Source organism: Aythya fuligula, chromosome 5 (assembly GCF_009819795.1).
Source record: "Aythya fuligula isolate bAytFul2 chromosome 5, bAytFul2.pri, whole genome shotgun sequence".
Classification (NCBI taxonomy): domain Eukaryota; kingdom Metazoa; phylum Chordata; class Aves; order Anseriformes; family Anatidae; genus Aythya; species Aythya fuligula.
The window spans coordinates 33,008,531-33,035,138 of NC_045563.1; the positions used below are offsets into that span (position 1 = coordinate 33,008,531).

At 36.4% G+C, this 26,608-nt stretch overlaps 1 protein-coding gene across 1 annotated transcript in view; it reads right to left on the reverse strand.

The window, feature by feature from the left end:
- INO80 (INO80 complex ATPase subunit) overlaps positions 1-26,608 on the reverse strand; it is a 58,179-nt gene that overhangs the window by 25,987 nt on the left and 5,584 nt on the right. The window contains exons 6-24 of the mRNA XM_032188401.1: positions 26,072-26,286; positions 25,008-25,061; positions 23,298-23,501; positions 21,772-21,967; positions 21,518-21,585; positions 20,990-21,199; positions 20,331-20,411; positions 19,313-19,408; positions 16,690-16,749; positions 15,970-16,112; positions 14,796-14,880; positions 14,172-14,289; positions 13,314-13,399; positions 12,142-12,309; positions 11,582-11,715; positions 10,725-10,792; positions 9,147-9,240; positions 8,131-8,308; positions 2,648-2,788 (exon numbers count right to left, since the gene is read on the reverse strand). Coding sequence (XP_032044292.1) covers positions 2,648-2,788; positions 8,131-8,308; positions 9,147-9,240; positions 10,725-10,792; positions 11,582-11,715; positions 12,142-12,309; positions 13,314-13,399; positions 14,172-14,289; positions 14,796-14,880; positions 15,970-16,112; positions 16,690-16,749; positions 19,313-19,408; positions 20,331-20,411; positions 20,990-21,199; positions 21,518-21,585; positions 21,772-21,967; positions 23,298-23,501; positions 25,008-25,061; positions 26,072-26,286 — 2,399 coding nt within the window. The remainder of the gene's footprint in view (positions 1-2,647; positions 2,789-8,130; positions 8,309-9,146; positions 9,241-10,724; positions 10,793-11,581; positions 11,716-12,141; positions 12,310-13,313; positions 13,400-14,171; positions 14,290-14,795; positions 14,881-15,969; positions 16,113-16,689; positions 16,750-19,312; positions 19,409-20,330; positions 20,412-20,989; positions 21,200-21,517; positions 21,586-21,771; positions 21,968-23,297; positions 23,502-25,007; positions 25,062-26,071; positions 26,287-26,608) is intronic.

The following is a 26,608-nucleotide window of genomic DNA, read 5'->3' on the forward strand; positions in this document are numbered from 1 at the left end:
ATGAAAAAAAAAAAAAAAACAAAAAAAAAAACACAAAACATTCTGAAACAGGTCAAAAAAGTCTTCCATTTAAGCTTGTTCATGCTCCTACTCTTACCATGGCCCTTTTGCCATGGTTCTTTTTTGTGTTTCAGTTTCATTTTTGTGGTTTTACTTGTAATAAAAGGTTGGATATGCTCCTTAGTACTAACCTATCCTTTATCAACATATTCTTGGCAAATTCACAGAGTGCAAGTCATGGCTCAGAAATATATCCCAAATTAGGGTGATAGCAATATATGAATGTATTACCACTTTTAATTCAGTAGCTTAGTAATTTTAAAACTTATTTTGGGGGAATTGAGGCCTATCTGTACTCAGGAAAACATCCCCTATAGAAAGAAAACTATGGTGCTAAATACTCCCTCTCCACTAGTCCCCCCCGCCCCGATAGCTGCTACACAAACATACACTCCTATTTCTATTATTCGCTCCATTAACTTCCCAAAATTCATCACAGGTCAAACAACAACAGAAGGCTATAGTTTCTGAGAACATATGTGCTCTTTCTGCTGTTTCAAGTCTTGTGCACTCCTGCCAAAAGTTTCTAACAAGCGTAAAATTAAGCCTTTGTATTCCTAGAAACAAAAAGCCATGCCTGCACTTAATCATTTTTCTACACCAGCCAAGACAAAAACAAGTAACTTTTATTCAGTTGAATAAATGTCAGATAGATCTCTCCTCGCCTTTCCCTTCCCCTTCAAACCCAGCCTTCCGAGCCCCTCTCTTCCTTGCCTAATGTATAGGCAGTATTCAGTGCATTCTTCGAAAGTAATTTAATTTTGAGCACAAAGAGTGACAAATCAAACGATTGAAATTTGAAGGAGAAGGGATTTCTACAATTTGCTTTCAGAGTAACTGCTTGTCCTTGAACCTTGAAGGTAGCATGTTGTGACCAGGAGACGGTATGAGACTTTGGAAAAAGTTAGTTGGGTTCCTGGCCCCTAACACTGAAGGCTATCAATTCAGCTCAAGGAGCAGTATATAGGTGATAAGCAGTCCTAGATGCCATCCTCCCTTCTCCAGATGCCAAGATATTATACATACATGTAGCCACATCTGATCAAGCTGCAGCAACAACATCAGTACTGGTTAAAGAATGTAACATTTGGTTGGTCTCGCAATAAAAGTCTTCTGCTATTGACCTGGTTTTGTATATACAAATAGCATTAAAATTCCTCTTTAAATGATAGGGATTTTATTGCCCTGATACTGCTTCAAAGTAACTGGAAGCAGATGTCCTCGTTCTTAGTCCCACCGACAGCCACTTCTCAGTTAAGGTAGGGCTCTCCCTCAAGAGCAGAGGGTTGACCAGGAGAGTCCTGGGTATGTGACAGTATATGGGAAAAAAATTGTAACATTTATTATTTCCTGCAGGAGAGAGAAAGTTTTTTGTGTTTTATTTGAACATGAAGCAATGCAAGATAAGCCTACTATATAAATAATCATTTGTTGATTTGGAGTTTATCATTTACATTACTTAATTTACCAGACTAAGCTGAGAACAGCACATAACAACATGGTAAAGAAAAAGAAAAATCTAGGGGGGGAATCTACCAAACTAACTACACACTGCCTACTTGGTGGTGCACAGCTTCAGCTTTCCTGTTCTTAACAGGACCAAGGATGTGCCCAGCAGCCAGAGACACTCCTGTAGAACTTTATATCTCACCCAGAATGCTATAAAATCTAACACTGTGTGGCATCCAGGGCATGTTTATCTTACTTTTAGCTGTTTCCTCAAAACTAATGTTCATCCACGCGATTAGGAGAAACAGTGTTCAGTGATTTATCTTTTAGCAAGAGCATGGGTCAGAACCTCCTTTTTTACAAAAGGTTATTCTGAAGGTGGAAACTCTCTATAGATATGCTTATCTATTATGATGACAAATGGTAGATTCAAGCCCAGATTTGAATCATAAGTACATTTTGTTCAGTTTTGCCAAGATCTAGCAACACAGAATTAAAACAATAGCCATAGACTTATGAGGGTCTCTTGTGTCAGCCAAGGAAACTTCAGCTAAAGTAATTTCAAAATCTGGTTAATAGTTGATAGATAATCCCAAGCAGTACCACCTAATACCCAGGAGATTTAGGAAATGTCAACTCAGTCCTGATATACCACAATTTAGTGTTTCATTTTTGGAGCATAAGCTCATGCAACTAGAGAAACTGAACATCCTTTTCAAAAAAAGTCCTCAGCCCCCTTTGTCATCAGAGTTGACCAAACAATCATCCCAATCAATTTATATCATACCTACACCCCCTTCAGATTATATGGAGATAAAAAAAAATCTACTTCACGATCTCTTCTACAAATTTACTGCTTTTGGTATTAGGAAAGAAAGTGAAATCTATGTATCTCAGAATAACTCCTGTTGGGTGCATCTCACAACTTTCCTTTTCCCTTCAGTACCCATTGCAGTCATTTCCCCTATGAAGTGACTTCCCCTATGAAAAAAGCACTATAGAATACGGTAGCAAAAGGATATCCTCACAACAATTTTACCCAACCAAAAGAAAGTAATAGATCATCCTGTTCCTAAGACACAATTCTAACAAGATTTAAAACACAATAGAAAATACATAATTTACAACTTGGACTTACCCGTGGGCTGGCTATGCACAGGAAGGACGGCAGCTCAGTCACCTGGCAGCACCGTACACATGAGGTAGCTGATCTCCTTCGATGTATGACATGATCTGAATAGCCAGTAACTGCTTTACAGTGGCTACTGAACACAAGGTTCTAAAAACAAAATTAAAATTAAGAAGTTATTAGGTCTTTAATGAAAAACTCCTCTCAAATCTTGTAACCACCTATGAAAAAGACAGGAAAAGAACATTCACCAAGTATTTCTCTTGGAAAGAGAAACTCTATGTATCTTCCGCAGTGACAACGTACAGATCTCTGAGCAATTATCAGAACTCTTGCAGTGGCTGAAATCAGAATAGCTCACATTCATATTTGCCTTTATGCTCTATTGGAACTAGAAACAAGTTTTTCCATTTTTGAACCCTTTGACCTTAGCTTTTCTAATGAAGGAAGTACAGGAATATTCTAATAGATCTGACCCTAAAACCATTTTCTGGCTGTTCTTTTATCTATTCCAAAAAATGGTCAAAATGAAATTTGGCAGGAAAAAAAGTTAAGACACTAAGTAACACTGGGCTGGTGTCTCTGTACTTTCATTTTTTCCAGACTTTCCTTATCTTCCTGAGCAAAATGGCTTTAAATTTTATCTTAAAGACTTCCAAGGTGCTGGCATGATTACTGACACATATCAACATACCCACATGTAAAACTTGGAATTTCCAAGAGGATCAATGTCCTTGTCATACAGTAAAACACACTGATCGTCTCAAGTGACAAACGGGGGCATTTCATTGATGTTGCAGTTTAAATCAATAAGAGTTATTTGAGGATGCTCTACTCTACACAGAAAAGTAACAGAAAACAAAACTAGATTTTCTTTGCTTGCATCAGTTACTATATTTCCTTCTTTATTGTAAATATCCACATCAAGCAATGAAATAAACTGCTTATAGACTAAGCCATTCTTGCTACTTAGTTTTTATTCTAAATTTTCTATATTGATATTGACCAATTGTTATATCATACATAATTATGACAGCAAGAACACGAGACCATTATTCTGAATTCTAGAGGAAACAAGCAATAAAAAGAAACATTAAGAGATAAATTACCTGCTGTCTTCATGACAATTTTAGCAGTTCACTTAAGTAAAATGTAAGCAACATCTAAAGCTTCCATATTGTTCTGCCCCAGCTCCTAATGCACCAAAATTAATTTCATAAGACTTTTAATTTCCAGAGTCTCCCAATTTTCCAAAATTGCAGTCTGAAGTTCTAAACATCAAGACATATGTCTATCATCTCATACTCAAGAATGTGTATATCCACTGTATGTCAAAAACGCTACAAAATATCCAAACATCCACAGCAGCAGCCTATTAGAGACCACACATTCTTGGCCCTTTCTATTTCCAGATGCAAATGCACTGGACGAGAAGCAGATGGCTAGTATACAGGTGAGGCCACTGGTTCAAATTAATACACCACAGGCAGACCTGTACATTGATATGGTTAGTTAACAGATAAAAAAAAAAAAAAAAAAAAAGCGAATAGGGTAATGAGGATTACAGTGTATGCAGGAGATGAGCATAATCTTTTGTAATTTCCTGACAAGGGAGACAAATACTCTTACTGTATATATGTGCTAGCACCACCTATGCAATACAATCAGTCCATCCCAGCACGTAAGCACATCTTTCAGCTGCTGCCAGTGCCACTTGTGGTCTAGCAAAAAGAAAGTTCCGACTCTGACTGAACATCTGCTCCTCTACATAAGAGGTGGGAACAGAAAAAGCTGACAATAGACTTTCACTGACACTCAGCAGGGCTAAAAAGCACAGGTCAAAGCTTGGGCCACACTGGTTAATGTGAACTGATCCCAAGCACAGGCACTAACTTGGCTGGCAATTCTTTACCAGTAACACTGCCTTAAGCAGCAACTGGTTCCCATGTTAACTCCCTTCCCTGCCGAGCTCCCTCTTCTTGTTGGCATAGCTGTCTATGTATTAAAAACCTGGTCAAGATGAAAACAAACCCTTGCTTGTCTACTCTATATTACTTTTGTGAACCTTTTCACCCCTAGCAAACCCTTCATTGGCAACAGCAAGCTACTAGACAGGCTCAGAAGAGCTGCTTCAAGTTAAACCCACTTTCTTCCCTGGCCCACATACAGGGCATATAGCTGATTTTATACTACGAATCAGCATTGCATGCAGTCACAAAACAAAAGGTTTCCACTACATCTTACGAGAGCAAGAACTGGTATACTGACAGTGGTTGTTAGAGGGGTTTGTTACCTTCATTTCTTGGAAGGTGAAGGAACAAGAAATGGATAGAGAGGAAGCTAACAAACTGCAATTCCAAACCTTGCAAAGGAATGCAAATTTGTTATTTAATTCTCTTTTGAAAGCCAACATCAAAAAGTCAAAGATGGCTCCTGCCCAACTAGAATTACACAGGAAGAAACAAAGGGAAAACTTCCAAGGATGCACCCCAAATAGCAAATATTATTTTTATATACACACGTTATTAGAAGCAGTTCTTGCACAGGGGCATAAATCTACTTTTCAGCTTCCTGTGCACAAATCACGAGAAACATCCCTCTGTGAATGCCCTGACATACTCAGCCATTAAGCATTCATGAACAGAGCAGACACCAGATATAACGGGGACAGTGGAAAGCAGCTTGCCGTCAGTCACACGCATGGAAAAGCCTGGATAAGGTTACAGAGGAGAACACAGGCACAGCTCTAAAACGGATCATATGCCTTAGTACAACAAAGCCAAGCACCTACGAAGAGGACTGTTAAAACAAACATGAATGTACACGTCCACTGCAACTATGCAATCAAAGTAATTGTTGAAAGAGGCTTTCCTACAGTGCAGAAGGGGCTGCACAAAAATATGGACTATGGCTACCAGAACTTTCCGAAGCATGTTGACACTTCTAAGTTTTTACTGAAAGAAAATGGAAAGCAAAGGAGAGAAGGGTTCACCTCAGTAGATTTCATGTTAATTTAACTCAGCATATACAAATTAATACACACATGTGGAGGTGCTAAGGGGAATGAAGAGACCTCACATTGTGAGGCATTTCTGTGTTTACATGAAGAAATTCTATCTTTAGACAGATGTTACTTCAATTTTGGAGAGTTTTTTTTTTTTTTTTTTTTTTTTTTTTGGGTCTGCTGACTTATTATTGTAGTTTGCCTCTTATATCGGAAATGCTGATCTGAGCAGTTAAGAAAAGCCTTTCCAGATTTATGCCATTTCCTTTTTCCTCTGTTTTTTCCCCCTCCTCACTCCTTACATGTTACTATCTTGCAGAGCCTTAAATGAAGCCTCAAAGAACTTTACGCTGCAAATTTCTTTCAATTTTACTATGTTACAAAGCCCTAGATGAAGCCTCAGAAAACTTTACACTGAAACTTTCTTGGGCCAAGATAAAAAACATTAGAGTTCATTTTCACTCATGAAGATGTGTGCTGTTAAAAGAAAGACGAGAAGGGCTACTTGTTTTTCATCTCTCCTTCTACGTTTGCATATGTTAAGATCTTATATATGTAAGCTGTGCAAACAACTGTGCAAACATATTAACTTATTGTAAAGTGACTTCAGGTGGTAATTTGTCTATAATGAAGGTTAGAAAAGTTCTAAGGAATGTAACTGTAGTGCTAAACTTCCTTCAGATTTACTAGGGTTATCAGAAGTATGCTGTATTGCCCAAACTGATGAACTTTACTCCTCAGCTGGCTGTTTTTTGTGTAAAAGCCACATGAGTGAAAACAGCAATATCACTAGGACTCCCAGAGACACAGGTAATCGGCTTTTTGATTTGGAGAAACAAAATTATATGATAAAGACCTGCCAGGCTGTGGTACAGGTGGGTCTGCAGCTGAGTCACTTGCTTTTCATTTTATTGTTAGTATTAAAAGATAGATTTGCATATTCCAGAACTGTCATCCGTAATGTAAACCCACCTTCTGTTCTGTAAGAAAACGTGATTATTTTCATTTTGATACTTACATACACTAACCCAAAGGATACATAAAGACCTAGATTGCCTTTCTACATATGAAAAAATGAACACTTAACACTACCTTCTGCAAGTGCATACAATGACACCATCTACTTACTACTCCTTTACTGTTGGGCTGTAATATTTATGACAAGACCCAAGTTTCCTTGGCCATACCCATGAGAGTGCACAGCTACAGTATAGTTTCAGAGATACAAGCATTACAGACAGCACATGAATGCCTGAATGTAATCTTAATACATATATACATATATACACATAAATTTCTTTCAATGAAATCCATACAGTGTAGACATTTCATCAAGCTAGATAAGGAATCATGGAATATTTAAACACCAGCACAGTCAGAGTTAACTGGCATACACACTCAGCTGGCTTGCTCTTTGTTTGATAACTAGGACTCATTCTGTTGGCTTTGCTGTTAACACTGCAAAACATGACACCAAGCCCAAGGTTGCTTTCCTACTGCTTATGCATCTTCTATTTCAACTTCCTCTACACGCTATTCAATTGAATTCTGGCTATCTCCTTTCCCTTTCCAGGCTCATGAAGAGAAGCAATATTCCCCAGAGAAAATTGGCAAGATCTCACTGTTTCAGAAAAGATTTTTTTTTTGTTAACTGTATGTATGCTAACTGCCACTAACAGAGAATTTCAACCGTACCCCAAATGCTTACCAACCCTGTGCTGCTCTTTTTGTGAACTTCCTTTTTATATTGTGAAATAAGTTGATGCAGTTATAACTCAGGAGATCAACAACAATTTAGTCATAAGGAGACAAAACAGTCACACACACTCTAGGCAAAGGCTTAGAGAAAATGACCTTGCATTACACATTAAGACGAACACATTTGGAATTTACTAGCCAGCAGTAGAAGCAAGTATCAGAATATACAGACAACCATTGATAATGCTTGTCCATCAACTTGGAAGCACTACTGAAGTCTCTGCTTATCTGCATATCCTTTAATACATTGCTGCAACTATGTATTGAATTTGAGAAAAGAACTGATTTCAGACTGAAAATAAGCATCTTACACGTAAAAAAATAAAACAACAAAATCTTAAGCTTACATGTAGAATCCATCCCTGACAAATCATGCATCTAGTTCTCCCACTGAAGTAATATTTTAAGACCTCTAATTCAGCTACTTTTTTTTTACATAACAAGTTTTGAAATGTAGCACTATAGAGGAGAAAGACAGCAGTCAAATCACTTTCCTGTTCAGCACCTCAAACTTCATTAGCTGCATCTGATTAAAGGTTAGATTAGATGATCTTAGAGGTCTTTTCCAACCTGAATGAATCTATGATACAACAGATCAGAGAGCACACTAATAAAATCATCTTGTTCAAAAGTTTATGCTTTCATCCATTTTGTAAGGATGGAAAGTTTCTGAGCATTCCTCCCACCTGAGGATTTGCTAATGTCCCCAGATCACAGAGATTTTGCTTACCTGCAGCAAAGTGCAGCTGTGCAAGTTAGGGAAAGACAGTGGGAAATTTACATCAAGCAAGAAATCCTTGTTCTTTAGACAATGTGAGCCCTGCTGTTTCTCTCTTTCTGGTTCCATCCAAGAACGCAGGTGATGGAGCCTGTATGAGGCTTTCAGAGACAGGAAAAGAGCTAACCATCTGAAATAAAACACAGTAGATATATTTATTCACTGTTTTGTGAAAAAAAGGCTTGAATTTACTTAACAATAATTCTATTTGACACAAACATTTTTTTTTCCAGAAATTCAGGCTTACAATGTTCTGACTTGAGAGAAATACTTTTTACTAGACATTTTTGAATTATATTACTGTTATTTTCATCTTTTCTAAAGTGGCTTAATTGAATCTAAATGATGAAATACATTTTGAAGCACTTCATTTAAAAAGGTCAAGCATGATTTAGCCATTACTACCTATAATTGCACTGACTTCTCTGTAAATTGTACGTATTATTCATAGCAACCTGTATAACGAAGACAGAATTTTATCACAAAGATCAGATAAAGAGCACTTTGTACTGCTATTAAAACACAGATGAAAAAGAAGCTGTCCACAATAATCACAATGATGAAAGAATATTACAAAGCCCTAAAGAAAACACATTTATTGATAAAGACTTGCTTTCAATCTGATTTTTTTACTGTAGTTACTGAATGCTTTTTACGCCTATCAAACTTGCTACACCACCAACCTACAGTGTGATCTTAACCAAACTCTTATCTTGCCCATTGACCATCTTGTATATTTGGAATGTAAAATCATTTTAACAGAGAATTTCTCTGACAGAAGCATAAAAAATATCACGTATAATGGTGTCCTATGCCTGCAGGAAACTCTAAAAGTTATTATATTAATGTCAGATAGGTGATAAATACTAGGAGGCACAGAAAATGCAGATTTAGAGAGATGCCTCTAACATCACCTGCACTATTCCTTTAATTAATAAGGGAGATAAAAGATAAAAAGTTGTCCTCACCTGGCTAAATGTCCCTGATTCATGAGGTTTGCCATTTCTGCTGGAGAGACATCAATAAACCGGAGGAAAGAAAAACAGCTTTCTTCATTGATGCCTATGTCACAAAAATACTAGAGTTAGGCCAAGACATTACACAGAAACTCATAATTGAAAGTAATGAGTATATTTCAATAGTGGTAAATTCTATGCAACATACACATTTTCTACAATAAGAAAAATCTAGCAAATAAACAGGAGAGCCTAACTTAACCTAGATCTTTTAGAAATACTGAAAATTTCATCCTAATTGCTGTTCCCCTGACTCTAAGTTCCAGTTTATTTTCCAGTAAGGGCAACAGAAGGATATTTACAAAGACAGACAGACATATTCTGTGCCAGAAATGCATGCAACAACTAAGCACATTTACTTGACCTACAAGAAATCAACAGACAGTTGTATGTTTGCTAATGCCATCACGTATCTCCTAGACAGCTGATACGAACATCAGGACAGCCTGCTATAACATGTTCCTTTTCACTGAGCCAGTGAGTCAAACGTGTGGGAAGGAGACGTAGGAACTGGTAGGGCATCATGAGTGAGTGTGGGTATAAGGATGGATCAGATATGGTGAAGATGATGGAAACACTGCAGTGAAGCAGAGAAATGTTCCACTGTTAATCAAAAAAGCTTTTCAGGCCCATCTATGTGTCCTGTATTCCCAATACCATTCATACCTTTTTATGTTTAACTTCTACACAAAAATTGTATCTCCAAAATTATTCTCCATTTCCTTTTATGTTATGCCAAAGAAGGTACTCAGGAAAAAGTTTATGAATACCAAAACAAACGTAGACCAGAATAATCACCAAAACACGCTAAAGTTAGAGTTATAGACAAGTGCAGACTCCTGTTGTTTTTGCATCTGTCTCTTCTTACTTGAAAATATATTTGCACAGTTGAATAGATCCATGCTAAGAGACTTCAGCATAGCAATGCAGCCATTATCTTTTTTGCTTTTTTCTCCTCAAATTTTCCCCATTAAAGCAGCTGAGCAATCTAGTTCACTCTTAGCAAAAAAAAAAAAGAACAAATAATCTATAACGATGGATTATATTTATCAATAAAAGCTATTTATGTGTTTTTCTGCTCATCAGGTCCCAGATCATTTACATTCTCCTACTTTTTAATTGAAAGAAATTGCCAGTGTAACATACAATAGATTGTACTAAAATTAATCCAAGATTTCTCTGAATCTCTGAAAAACTTACACTTGACTAAAGAGGCACCATTAATCCCTTAAAGTAAGGTAAAACAAGACAAGAGGAAATACAACAAGAAATTGAAGTAGGGTTAAGCAGTGACTGAAGTTGTCTGTAGAATGTTCTTTCACCTGCTTCCATCCTTTCCTTACTGAGGAAACGAAATATACGTGCGGACTTCCCTTCAAGTACAAAGGCTAACAGAATTCTAACAAGTTCTAATCTGATTATCTCAGAGGACAGACTGATCTGGCCTTTCAGCTCTCCCCTAGAATAACACGTATTACACCACACATACGAGTGTTTAACCCAGCTTACTTCTCAGGACTATAAACCTACCCTTCCTATGGAAGAGAGACTGCTGGATGTGGTCTGGTGCAAATGGCGAAAGTAAAACCCGTAACCACCTGAAAACAAAGGCAACAAAACAAACAAAAACGCTCAGAAGGTGTTAATACATACAACATTCAATCACATAGACAGCAAAAAAATGCAGAGTAACCAGTAATTCAGTTCTTTATGATAAGTATTCCAGCACTCTGGATGTTTGGAGTTGCCTGGCATCATCAGTTCACGTGCACTAATGTTAATCTGACGCTCAGAAACACCATTGCTTTGGGATTGCATTTTATGCTGTAGATAGTTAGTCTCATCTTCAAACGTGACTTTCGCATCTCTGCCCTGAGCATTTCTCATAATTTAATGAAAATAGCATTTATCAGGAACTGCCAGAGTCAGAGAAAACAGCAACCTTCACTTGGGCAGCTTCTACTCATTCAAGGTAAGCATTAAAAGCTGTCAACACACAAGTAGATGCTCGCAACATATCATGTCACAGCGGGCAGATACTGATAGCTTCCTTAAACATGAAAAATCACTGAAGGGAAACCAGTGCTTTTCTAGAATTCTATTAAAGGTAGTTCTATTACACATCATCAGCAACAACTGCAAATTCCTTTTCCTTACTTTCTTATTCAATCAAAGGGACATTTGATGCTCAGGATTCCACTAAGATGGATCATCAGATATCTGAGGTTTAACAGTTGAATAAACGAAAGAGAAACAGGAATGCATTGCTTGGCTAACACCATTCAAGTACCTCAGGTAAGGAAGTTAATCAGTGCTTACAAAGCTAAAATAAACCTAAATAATACTACAAAATATATTAAGCTGGAGAGGAAGTGGAGTTGGCTTGCCTGTCCCGTGAGTGGTTGAAGACCCTGATCTGTCCATGACGGTAGATGAACTTTGAAATCTGGTATGGCTTTAGGGAGATATGAAATGGAGACCAAGTTTCCTGTCGCTCAAACAGCTCTGGGTGATTGCACACCTATAAGAAAACAAAAACATTAGGAAGGGATGAATTTAGTCTGATATAGCATTTACATCACAAATCAACTATGACTATTGATCACGTTAATATTGGCTAGAATTTCACAGCTGTTTTAGTATATTTGTTCAAATTGAATACTGAATTATATCTTTTCCTATTTGATTCACAGCTTCCACCTCTTTTTCCCAAGTGGATGACTTCAACAACCAATCTGGAACCAAAAGTTAGCAGATGCATGCAGAATTTGGCAGAAGCTCTTCTACTCCAACATCATACCACACTGCACCAGAAAGAGAACTGAACTGTATGCAAATCTGCATGCATATGCCATGCTTTTTTTTTGGTTTGTTTTCTAGAAGCCCTATTTTAGTGCTGAGCTAATGAGTGAATATCCTTTTTAACTATTACTTAAAATAGCCTTACCTTCCTGAACTGCATGACTAGATTCATGAGACTACTAGTGGTGTTCTGCGCTTGCTGAGTAGTGCCCATTGAGGACTGCAAGAGGTCATCAATAGAGATCTTATTTTTCAGAGCTTGATACAACAGCTTCTGTCGACTTGTCTGCTGGCAGTACATAAGAATTTCAATCTGCAAAATAGTAATGAAGTTTTAGTTTTTTCTCTCTCTGAAATGGAACATGACCACATCAGTACAAACAAAGAAGGGAAAATGCATATTAAGGTAAACTTAACTTTCTCAAAAAAAAAAAAAAAAAGATATATATATATACAGGCAGTTGTGTTTGTATCTGTATTTCAGGATCCATCCTGGGAAGCACTTATGCAACAACTGTGTTTTGGAAGCCTTAGGTAATCAGATAGGAGACAGACCTTTACAAATACATGAACACCGTTAAGTCAACAGAGTCTTAAGAAACTCTGAAAACATCAAATCTGCAGACGAACAGTTTAAATTTTGTCCAATTCTGCTATTCCACTGTTAAAACACTACCTATTTGGAGTCATCTTGAACAGGTGTCAGGAAACCATGATAAAGCCAACTAATACATCACATAATAACAATGTCTGTGGGAAGAGTTCCAGTTCTGAAACTAACAAGTACATCAGAACAAAGCTGATGTCTCTCTGCCAGTAGTCCCAAAACCAGGGCACAAGTTATCCACAAGCCCATTCAGCATCACTAACATCCACAAAAAATTAAGACACTAAGAGAGAAGAATATGATATTGCCAATATGCATATCTTGCTCAGTACAAGCAAGCAGAAACAATCTTAAATCCATGCCCAATCTTTCAAAAGGGCCTGCCAATCACGGCTGTATCAATCTCCTTTACTTCCATTACTGATGATACTGTCAGTATAACCCAGCTTAAAGACTTTTTATTTGCAACTGTGAACAAAATATTTTCCCTAGATTAAAAAAAAAAAAAAAAACACTAATTAATTAAGGGGTTCTTAAGTTACATTCACATCTAATGAGATTGCTGAAATGTGATGCCAGAAATGTAAGGTCTGTGAGAAGTCTACAACCAAATTTCAGGTATGGAGAGTGACAAATGGGCCTATAAAAACTAGGTAACAGAGCTATGAAAATAAAGTTGAAATACTCTAAAGATAAATGCTTTTTCTCACCTTATCTGAAAGTTCATTTTCCACATCCTTCTTGATTCTTCTCAGCATGAAAGGTTTCAGGATCATGTGCAAGCGGGATAGCTGGTCTGGAACATAGTGAAACAGGAACAATTACTTCTCTGAAGAAGAAACTGTATTTTGTTCTACTACAAATGAAGCCTATTACTGCTCACCTATTTCCCCTCATATGAGTTCTTACAGCACAGAGTTTTGGGTATTTAAGAACTCTTAAAACCTTTACTTCTGCGGCAAGTTTCAACTGTGCTGGGTTCTATCTACTCCGATTACAAATCATCTATTTTATCTAGCTAGATTTTTCAATGTAATTATCCCCTGGAATTTACTGTGAATCCTTTTCTTTTTTTTTTCTTTTTTTTTTTTCCCAGCAAATGAGTTTTGAACTTGTCTCCTGAAGTTCAAAAGGTGTTTAGTGCTTTCTACTGTAATTTTTAGAGCTTGTAACATACTTGCAAGGCTTGTTGTTTAGTGCTTTCTACCGTAATTTTTAGAGCTTGTAACATACTTGCAAGGCTTGTTAGATAATGTGCTCTATAGAAACTTACAAACATTTAAAATATTTGTTCTCTTGTGTTGGGAGGGAGGAGTATTAGAGACAAGTATCAAGTCAAAACCTTCACCACATTCTTCTATTCAATACACATGATGCATTACAGTCAGAAACAAAAATTTCAACATGAACTATGGACATCAATCCACAATGTTCCAATCCAATTCATGTACCATCTGCTTTATAAGGCATTCCTCATACACAAAATGAGAGAAAGTTTACGCACTGTTAGTTGGGAAAGGCCACAGATTTTTCATATACAAACTACTGTAATCCCACACTGCACTCACTCTCATCAATGGCAGATTTGTTCTCTGCATGGCTCTCTATGTCCTTAGAAAACCACTCATTGAACTCTTCATGGGAATCAAACAAAGTTGGCATGATAAAATGCAACAGGGCCCACAGCTAGAAAGGAAAGGAAAAAATAATATATCAGCAAAAGTCATCCAACTGTGGACAAGGTAACTAGGGATCCCAATCTCTTGCAGCTCTTTCTGAGTGCAAAAGAGTCACTTTAGCAGATCACAAGACATGGCAAACTCTCACCTCTGCCATATTCTCCCCTGCCAGATATATCAACACCATCAGAAAGCAGTGAGAAATATAAGGCAATGATTTCAGCCAACAGAAGAAAAAGCTACTATAATTAAATTTTATCCTGTAATCTAGGCATTACTAACCATCAGCTATCTTGAGTTTTACTGTTATTTGAATGCCAGGCATGCTTCCAAATTTTCCCCTCCCAAAGTTGATTCAATTTTATTTTATTTATTTATTTATTTGTTTGTTTTTGCCAGTGGTGAGATACAAACACGATCCCACAACCATACAAATCCTTCTCAACTCTTCACAGATATTTACGATATACTCCCATGATAAAGAAAAGTCAGCTCTTGTGAGCTCCTGAATACCTCAGCCATTGTGTTCTGGATTGGGGTCCCAGTCAATAACAATCTATTTCGACACTGGAACTGTAGTAGGATCTTCCAGCGAACACTGATGAATAAAATTGAGAAAAAAAGGAAATAATTAGATTTTTTTTTTCTGTTTGTTTTTTAAGAATATGAATGCAAGAAATTTTAAGACAACTGCTTCTAGTAACCTTCCCACATGTTTTTTTGGAGGTCACTGGGTAAAACTACCAAAGCTACCACCCAGTCTTTCAAAAGGCAACTACAGGAGGAAATAGCCTTATACAAAATAGAAAGAAATGTGCATCATTTATTTTATTTAGGTATGTCTTTAACTCACTTTTAATACAAATGCTTGGATACTAATAAAATCACAGTCTTGTCATCAGAATAATTAACTTTCCAAAAGAAACGGTTATTACTAATTCGAATTGTGTATTTTTCACACTTTACAACACTAAGTCCATAGATGACTGTAGAAGGAGTGCTGAGCTGTACTTTACAATCTTAGGGGGCAATTTCCAAAGAATGCTGAAGAGGTAGACTTCAGTCTGAACAAGTCTGCAAACAAAGCAGTCCTCAACTAACATAAATAGAGATTTGATGTGAATAGTGGCAACTTGGGGAAATGTTAAGAAAAAGCAATGAGAGAAGTAAAGATGCACAAATCTATTACTCGGAAATAAAGAGCAAACTTTCTGGCACAGAGTATCGTGACTAAGATTGGGATTTATTGCAGCTGAAAGTATTCACCAGGTTCTGACCTTCACTAGTGTCTGGAAATGCCACTGAAGAAGGAATCAAAATACCACATTTAATGGAATAAGCTGAAGTAAAACACATTAAAGACTACAGATTGTTCACAAGGCAGAATTATATGAGTAGCCAGGAAAGAAGGTGAACAGTATTTAACACCTTTTTGTTTCATTGTCCTGTACTCTATGCATATTTCTGCTCCATAATTACCTTTTAAAATGTTTTATGTATTTGGAAGAGGAAAATCGAGGATAATTTCACTGTCACCCACCATTGGAGTTACACAAATACTTAACTAGGTTAAATACTTGAAGTCTCATGTACTTCAATTTTAAATTCTGACAGTTTTTGTAATCTTTATGTTATCTTGATATTCCTTTGAAAGGTTCATAGAGAGGAAAGATTATTTCCAGCTCACCTGGAGCTACTCTTGAGTGCTTGTGCTTCGTCCAGTACCATATATTGCCACTTCACTCGCTGGAAATACTTCACATCCTGTACAACCAGTTGGTAACTGGTAATCACCACGTGGAAAGGAGCATCCTGAGTGTACAACGTCTTCTATAACCACAAAACAAGAAACAAAAGTCCACATAATGTAAATACATTGTGAAGAGTTCACCTGCATATACTGCAATTTCAGATTTCTGTTGCATAATATTTTCTCATTATCATTGCATTTTTCCCCATATGACTTTAAGTAATTACAACAACATTTTTCAACTGGTACATCTGGACTTCAGCCCATTAGTTCCTGAATAATTTCAGATGCTTCTTAACATGTCAGACAAGACCCAGGCACTGAACCCTATAAAATCCTGTTTACCCATGCTAAATCAGGAACAATCTGACCAGCCTGCAGGGATGCTAGGGTTGGACACTGAGTTAGATTATTCAAATAGTATAAAGAGTTCTTGACACTGGAACTGCCTGCTTCATTTGTAGGGACCTATTTTCTTCAACTAACTTCATATGACCTTAAATTGCCCTACACTTTACTGTTCTCCAATACAAGAGAAGCCGATACAGAACTCTATTATCCACACATTGTTTAGCTTAGTAGGTTGTAGTAATAGTTTCTGTTTCACTTTACACAAGTAAAAAAACTGGTCCAAGCATGTGGGCATGCCAGTATTACCTGACTCCAGAACTTCCTGATCACCTTTCTGTCATGGGGATTTCCCCAGTAAGGTAGCACCTATAAGAGTACAAAAATAAACATGTTATTTTCAAATAAAGACATACTTGCTCTAGAATTTTATACTACGCATCCTACAAAATATAAGGACAGGTTTTTTTTTTCCCCAAAACAACCAAAAGGAAATGTTCTTAACATGAAGGAAAAAAAAATACTTAAAACAAAACAAAATTTAAAGTATCATACTAAGCAAATATATCAAGCAGCTTATGCCTAATATAGAGATATAAAGAGAAGACTCTCAGTTTGATATAAAAATGCCCAGAAGAATGTTACAACTTCTAACCTGATTTTTCTAAAAATGAAAACTTATATATAGTTTATGGAAGAAAGAGGTCTGCTTCAGTTAACCCTACACAACTAGTAGGCTTGCTCTCCTGTTTAACATTTCCTGTTCTTCTCTAATCACACTGATCCTGTTGGTTTTGTTCTTCAAAACTGTCCCCAGACTCTAAGATCAAAGTTAATAATATTTGGTCTAACGCAAGAAGAATTTGCTCATCAATTTATTACTCAGAATTTTACAGATCCTATTGCTAAGAACAGATTTTTGCAGTGAACTGAAACCAGGCCGAGTCACTAGTTAATCATACTATACTGCCATCTTCTGTCTGATGAAAGGACTACATTCAAGTAAGAGCAAAAGTAGGGAATGGTGGTTTCTGATGCTGCGAAACATCTCCATCCTTCAACAGACAAGCTCTGAATTACTACACACAATGTGCCTTTAAGTGAATATTCTTCCAACGTTTCCAAAATACAGATGATAGTAAAAAAAAAAAATCATCAAATTAATCAACAAGTGATTTGCCTTTTACTTTACATACTCTGCTATGGACCTGAAGAAATGAATTTACTGTGATTTACTTTAAGTATAACTGACTACACACCTGATTACACTGTATGATTAGAAACTGGAACAAAACTGGTTCAAAAAATTGATAAAACTTATGAGCAAATAACAATCACAAGTTCAGAGAACTTTTAAAAACATGAACGGTTCCAGGCATAAGGTAAGCAAAATCATGCAATAAATCCGCAGAACAGCTATACAATAACAGAAACAAAGAAAAACATTTTTCTTATATTAAAAAAGTTCTCTATTTACAAGCATCCTGGCTGCATTTTTTAAATGTTTTCTGTATTTCACTCCCAAAGAGAAAGCATAAACACTGCTCACCTATACTACTTGGAGGAAATGACAGAGAGTAAGTAGGTAGAATGGCCAACTGCTCTAATGTCTTCTACTCCAGGCTTTAAACTGGGGTCCCTACTGTTTTGGGCTATGCAAATACATGGTTAATTAATTTTTATTTTGATTTTTAAAGTCACTCCTCGCTAATTAAATATTTTTTATTTCTTCATCTCTTTCTTTGAAGTCTGAGTGATCCCAATTTATGCCAAAATATAAGCCACTCAAATCATCCATTATTGTACAACATTCTGCACAAATTCTCCTCAGGCAGGTACCTCAAAGTATACACCACCATAACCAACAGTATAGTCTTATAAGTGACCTGTGCAGCAAGCTATTTCATAAGAGGTAAATCCTATAACACTCCAGATGAAGAAATCAAATATTACTTACAGCAATACTTCCAAGTCTTTTCCTCAACCTCATTAAGTAGCCAAGACACTCAAACAATTAGCCTGGGTGTTACTTGTATACTATCTACTTACAATCATAACTACATGGTTTTTATTGTTTTTATATATTATTTGTAAGAATTAAAATTGGATGTGTTACAAAACGTCTTAAGATTGCCATGCCAACAACTCAAGCATTTGAACTGTAATCCTTTCTTTGCAGATATAACTGCAAGCCTTTGTCCATCTTGAAATCTAAAATCTTGTCACTCTTTCAGTAATATATATTCCTTTTAAATCTTCCTTTACAGCACTCAAGTGTTTTCCACTGGGAAATAGGTAAGCAGCTTGTTTTTCAGTAACTGACTGTTCCTTAGTTTCTACATTACTGATTTATCACATTCACAGTATAACTGGAGACCTTGACTTATTCCTTTGTTATCTTCTTGATCTTACCCATTTGTGTCCCCCTACTTTATTTTTTCTTGATTGCTAGCTCCATTTCTATGGTTCTTCTACTTTTCTTTCATAACAACTGCATTTTCTCTCCTGATCTGTTTACAGAGTTCTATTTTTGTTTACATACAATCTTTATCTTACTCAGACTGATATAAAGGACTGAAAATACTGCTCTAGACCTAAAGAGAGTACATTAGACTGAAACATTTTTGGGTCTGCTGCCAGGCCCACATACTATAGAACTGAACATCTACTCCCTACCTCACTTCAATTCCTCACTGAGACTGTGTCTTCAAGCTGTTGCAAAATGAAAATCTTACAATCCAAGAAATAACATTTTCAAGCCCTAGATAATTTAATGCTCCAGAAAGACAAGATGATGGAAAAATTCAGAATCAGCCCCAATACAGAGTTTCAAATTTCAAGATGAGGCACCCAGATGTGGAAAAAACAAAAACAAAAAACAGGGGGGTTTGCTTTTGAGATAACAAAGAACTTTCTTGCACATGCTTATTACCTTGAATTTAGGAACAAATCTGGCAAACTCCTGGTGCCAGTTGTTAAGAGTAGAGGCAGGTGAAATTATTAAAAAAGGTCCCCAGATGTTCTCTCTCTGCAATAGACACATAAAAAAAAAATCACATATTAATTAAAAGCCCTATGCAGGCTTCCAAAAATCACAGAATCACAGAATTTCTAGGTTGGAAGAGACCTCAAGATCATCGAGTCCAACCTCTGACCTAACCTAAATCTCAAGTTGCAGTGCACCAGGAAAACAAGCCTTACTACCTTTTGTCCTTTCCATACATATGAGCTCAAGAGCTTTTGACTCTGCACTCCCTTCCAGTATCGTGGCTGATAGTACCATCAAACTGGTATCAAAAGGAATATAAACAGCTACAGATAACGGTCATTTATTTGGCCACAACTTCAGCTACTTCTACTCTCAGTACCATTAGCCTGTATCCCCAGTTTAAGGCAAGTGGCTGGATGCCAATCAAGACTTTTTTTTTTTTTTTTTTTTTTTTTTTTTTAAATCGACCTACATGTCGATTTCTCTGTATTTCTGCATAAAGAAGCAAGCTCCCATTGCTTTTTCTATTTTGTTTGTCTGTCCTGGAACAGAAGAAACAGTATGTTTCCTAAAAAAATAAAATCCAGCAAAGTATGGAAATGCATGCTAATTGCCACGAAGTTCAGAATTTGTGCTTCATTTTTACAAGTCTATGATTTGTAAAGCTCAGTGAACCATTAAGTGTGCAACTTGTTCTGTCATCACGCTTTCACAATCAGTGCATATGAAAAGGTATTACTCTGGGAACAAAGGAAAATTCTCTCTATATATGCACACAGATATATATAGCTACATATACGCACAGCCTTGAAAAGGCACAGCTTTGAAACAAAAGGAAAGGCCATAGCTAAAACGTTTTTTAAGACACTCAAGCTTTATAATCTAGAATTCATTCCAAATGTGAAAAGTATGCATCTTCTATCAAGTATACTGAACCAGGAAAAAGCTGTAATCCACTTACCTCAGCCAGATGTGCAAGGAGAGCAATACTTTGCACTGTTTTACCCAGACCCATTTCATCTGCCAGGATTCCATTGATGCCCTGTGAAAGATCCATAAATTAACACCTTACTACTTTTTTTGATCCATGAAAGATTTGAAAAATGCTTCCCACTGAATTTATGATAAGCAGCCCCACTATGACAACTCTAAAACACCCTATCCCCTTTTAGGTCTTCTACTGAGAGATAATTTATCACAACCACACTTTCACTCATTTCTAGGTCTGATTTTTTTTCCCTCAGCCCATCTGCATTTCGTGATCATATTGTCAACTGGATATATACACAAGGGTAACACGTTGCCTGCAGTTTACAAGCTGCCCAAAGCATGAAATTGTATATAACATGGAGCAGCAGAAGTCTCCTCAGTGTATAACCTAAGTAATAAACATTTGTATAAACGTCCACATAAAGAATCTCAAAATTAATGTCCCATTCAAGGTTGTTACTTCCTAAATAATTCAGGAATACTGTTAAGTGGTTTACATAACATTTTCTTTTCTTCTAAAGACATTACAAATACAGTATGTGGTCTATTTTTTTAAATTGTATTTTTTTTTAACCAAGTTACATAAATTCTTCTAGAATTTTTAAAAATTTGCAAGAGGTACTAACATACCTGCTCATATAGGTTGGCCAGCCAATTCATGCCTTTCAGTTGGTAACCTTTCAGTTTCCCATTGAAAATTGTAGGCTGTGGAATATCTTCCCCTGCACGGATAGATGGATTTGCTAAACTGTAGCTCTCTCCAAAGCCAGTACCAGACTTGTTAGCAGCCCTTAGAGCAGCTGCCCGACTTTCCTTTGCATCTTCATCAAATGATCTGGTCTAAACAGGAAGAGGAAAATATGCATAAGATGATGAACATATTAACTTAACAATAAATTGTACAGTAAAAGGCTTTATACTTCACATTAAGACATAGGGTACCTCAAAACAAGATGAACCTGCTCCCATACCCCAAACCTTTCTCTCTTGTTTTTCTACCTGTTCAAGCACAAAAAGGGGCAACAGAACCAAGTTTAGATCTGGTACCCGAAATCTAAACTTTTATCTACTTGACTTCGCTGCTATTAAAGATCCTGGTTTTGGGGTCTCTACCAATTACTCTGCTTTCTGTTTTACTTGGATCCAAAAAACACATACCCGGGCCTGATGAATCTGGTAAGCATCCTCAGCATTCTTCAGAGCCTGGGCCTTGTAATAGTTACTATCTGAAAACAACATCTTCATGTTAGAGCTCTGCAGAATTAACCACCCAAATTAAAAAAAAAAAAAATCACATAAATTACAGTGATTACAGGAGAATTTTGCGCTTGAAACGGTAAATTTGCGTAAGAATTCACATAGTACAGTAAATTCCAAGAGTGCAAAAGAAGGATTGTGGATGAATTGCTTACCATAATCTTCCTGGGTGATGTTGACCACTACTCCTCCACCAATATCAATTTGCCTTTGGGTAGAGCTGTCTTCCAGTTTGCGTAGGATTTCTTCCTGTATTCCATCATGTCCAATATCTCGTTTACGACTCATAAAATGGGCATATAATTCAGTTTGTGTGATCAGGAAGTTAAGTTTTCGCTGCTGCCTCTTAGCCTAAAAAAAGAGCATTTCAAAAAAAAAAAAAAAAAAGATGAAGGGGGTAAAAACAGAACAAAATATAGTTCAAGAAAAAAAAAGTTTTAATCTAATAAAATATCAACAATTAACCTATGTTGTATTATACATCACTTTGATATCAAAATTATATAATATTAGTTGAAAACAGAAACACCACTAACCACAAACACCTATATTAAAATATAAAATTGCTGTAAATTAAATGTTCTTTTAAATTTTAAAGCAATCATGGCAAAGAATACCATAATCTCCTGAAAGAAAGTTTGAAAGTTTTTTTTTTTGTTTTGTTTTTTTGAAGTTTTATGCACACTGGAAAACATTTACAAAACTAAACAGCAGCAGAGGTCTACAGTAGATGAACCAAGAAACTAAAAAAACCCTCAAGACAATCACAGCAGGTAACTCCAGCATTCTGTTTTTTAATAGTACAGAGAACTGTGAAAGAACACGTGAAATGCATACTGCTGAGATATTATCATTGTCCAGGGTTCAGCAAGATGTTGCAGAAACTGTTCATTCTTAGGTTCTAGCTTAAAAATGATACAGTAAAATTTGTCCATTAATTTACACCAGTTAAAACCATCACAAAGTATCTACAAATTTTCAAGAACTGAGAGAAGCACTATACATAAAAACATGATCTAATGGCTTAAGCATTAAACTAACCATAAGGTATTTTGAAGATTCAACCTCAGCTCATCACTGCACATGTAAGGTAACAACTGTAACTCCACCAGAGAGCTTTGGCAAGGAAGTTTTTTTTTTCTTAAATTATAACCTTACCACTCTTTAAAAGAGTCCATGAATCAGTCACTCGGCCAACCCAAAAGTGATCACATAAAAATTCTCAATTCTGTATGCCCCAACAGTTCTGCTAACAATTTCTGCAAGTACCATACAGAAGGCACGTACAAATTATGATGTGTTTACAGTAGGGGGGAAAAAAAAAGTGAATAAAAAGATGGTTTGCCTTCTGGATTCATAATGATGAGCAAAACATCACAAAAGGCTGGCACTTAGTAACACTGAGTTATCTATGTGTCAGTGAGACACATGCTGTTTGTCTAATTCCTTCCTCTATTTCACTCATTTATAAAGAATTTAAGTAGTTCAAAGGCTTCTTACCACTTCTGGCTAATGTCAGAAGAATTATGTAAAGAATTTTAAGATAGCAGAATAGATGGAACACCACTGAAACTGAGTAAATATCTGAATTTGGTGGCCCAGATTTAGAAACTCAAATCATTTAATCACTTCTGTGTCTCCTCAGGAGATTAATTATCAGCAATTTGTGATTTTGCTGTACCTCTCTCATCTCCTCATCCAGCTTGCGTTGCTCCAGAGCCTCTTTCTCAGCTCTTTTTCGATGTTCTTTTTCTACTTTTTCATACTTTTTCCAGTAGAGAAGCATCTCCTTGGTAAGACGACGTGCCCGTGGCAGAGTTTCCTTACAGTTTTTCTGGGCCTGAAGAGCAGCTCGACGTACCTCCCTCATGCACTGATGGGCAAGCTAGGGAGAAATAAGATTTGAATACATAAGAAAAATGGGCAGACTTAGAGAAAGACAGCAATACAAAACATCAAATTTAATTACAACTAAGTCTTATCTTTCAAAAGAGAAAAACTACAATACTTTGCTCAGCAGTAATGCTTTTGAAACGGTGTGAGAGAATATGAACTTCCAAAAACTTCTTGAGATGCATACAAATGTGGAGACAGCTGCAGTATGACATGATACTTAAAGGATTGATCTGGTAGATAGGTCCTTGAAAGGAACTCAGGAGACCTGCAACTCTGACTCCTCTATTCCATTTTTCTGTGGTACCCGCTCTTTCTCGCTGTTTTAATAAGGCTGCTACAATGGCAATATTGGCAGTACACAATTGCGTTTACACATTAATACATTGAAAAGTGGGGGAGTATCCTACAATTTTCTCACCGTCTCATAAAGAAGCATAATACAATGCCATTTTTCATTCTAGTACACATAAATTAATGTCACTGTCATAATGGCCAAAATTGCTGGGTTTGATGTTTGTGACAGTTGTTTCTTTTCACCACTAAAATTTGCACATCAACAATTCCATCACACAGATTTCAAATGATCAAACAAAATGAAAACAAAGCAGAAAAGAGTACAATTTCAAAACCTTTAAGTCTGCTGCATCACTCATTTGTATAATATGCAATTTGTGATACCTACAAACACAATAATCACAGACTATTTGCTCAGACATCAAAAAGAAATTCAGTCTCTGGAAAGGATGCCCACAGAAGAACCTACCTACAGTGAAGGAGGCCCTGTTTTCTGCATCCCTTGCATAGAAAATGCTCCCTTTCTTAATAATGCATATATGGAATGTAAATTTCCTATATCATCTTACATCTGATGATTCTCAGCCATATACTTGATTACTTTTTAATTAGCCATATAAATCAATCAGGCACTTGAACATAACACTTGAAAAATGCTCAGGAAAGTATTACTAAATGTTCCTACAATAAAGCCTTCTAGGCAGAAACAATGACACTTTTCAGAGAACACTCTGATGAGGAGACAAATTTCTTTGGCAATCATTTAAGCAGATTTTTTTTTCTATTTTTAAACTTATATAGGAGTTGAGATTATGAACACATTTAATACTTCCAAGAGCCCTTTTGATTTAAACAATGTTTAAAACAACGAATTCTAACTCGTGGATGGGCAGTTCAAAAGCCAACAAAGCATACCAAAGTCTTTAGTTTATTGTATCAAAGATAAGTTAATTACAAATTAATAACCTAAATGTTATGAAAACCAAAAATACTTAAGAAATTTATGTGGCTTGTTTCTTCTATTGCTTATTAAACACACCAAAATAACACATCTACAATTGAAAAGCTGTATACATATTACTTATATACAGTTCTTTCTCCTATACTGTCCCGCCAGTATAGTCAGTGCTGTAAGAAACAAAGAGGTTACAGCTTGCTTATTACATTCAATACAAGAGTCACTATAGAGCTGAACACTTACCTTTTTGCTGTTGGTTAGGAAGAGGTTGCGTGCTGAGGCTTTTTGTTTGTATGCCTATAAAAGAACACCAGCCTAAAATTACTTAAAGGGTAATAGCTTTAGAGTATTTTAACATATCACTATCCATTCTTTAGCTGTTACACCTGTCAACCCTTTATTGTATAACTGCATACATGTTCTGTAACTATTTTTCATTTTGATGGAAACACCTTTCATCCTTCACAGTCAAAGGCACATAAATGTACTCCAACTCCTAAAGGAAGCATGTAAAACACCTCCATTTTCAGGAAGATTTCTTTAATTATTAGTTTTGCAAAATAGGGCTGTCCTACTCCACTGTCATCACTTAAAAGATGTTTCCACTGTTTCCCAAAGATTTTAAGAGTTAATGTAGATCCCATGTTGTTCACATCACCAAAATCAGTCTTTTGAAAATACAACGTCTGGCACACTGCAGCTATCCTCTGCCTGGTGTACAAGTCCATAAAGGATGATACAGCCATCAGTCATACTCAACTTGCTAGAAATTCAAAGTCTGTTAACTGTGTACTCCAAAAAGCAGGCTTTAAGATCCACTGACGACATCTCAACTAGTGATAGAGAACTGAGCTATCACAAATGTGCCTAAAGCTTCTCCTGTAAATGACAAAGTTTTCCCTAGGCTGTTTCTGAAGTAAGTTTCAAAAAATGTGCAAGCTGTAATGATTGAAAGTGCCTCTCCTGAACTTAGCACAAGACAAAGATACTGGTTTGCATTACATAGCTATCCTGCTGATTAGTGGGAGTACTTGCTCAAGTTTGCTGTTCACAGAAAAGGGTTGGATAGCCAAATGAAATTTGGCTAAAGCACTGCATGACCCACTCAGATATCATTGGTGATAAGAAATTAGAACTGCAGTTTGCTTACAGATAACAGCATATCAGCGTGGCCATTGACGACCACCAGAAAATCAGCTCTCACTTTACTCTGATTTTCCAAGTGTTACCTCTCCACTGAATTAATTTCCTATCTCCTTATCCTTTCTCGTTATCATCACTAATGCAGTGCCACTAGCCAAGCTCACCTTTGGCAACTCCTTTTTAACAATGCTAAGCCAAACTTTCCGCCGACGAGCATTAAGTTGTTCAATAGTCAAATGCTTTTTCTTGGACCCAGGTGGTGGTGTATCATGAGAAAACTTGGCAAAAACTTTGGTCTGGTGATGGTGGCGTCGTGGTGACTCCTCTGAAGAGAGATCTTCATCCCGTCTCCTCTTTTTCTTTACTTTTTTCAACTTGCCTGCATTAAAATAATGATCATGAAAATCTTTTTCTTTTTCCTCTTTTTTTGGGACCTTCCACATTTAGTCAGACATTTGTCCTAAATAAGCTATCCTAGCTGATTTTTGCATGGAACCAACAAAAAGCCAAACTTATCCCTGCTTGCCAATTCTAGTACCATCCACTTAATTCCTTGTTTTGAAACTAACTCCTATAGCATGTTTCCCTGCATAGAAACATACCCTAGGAGCTGGTATAGTGCTTCTCGTTCTGTGGTAAAAATTTATTTAAGACACTTAAAGGTAACACATCTAAAGGTAACAAAATCAGCATTTGGTAGG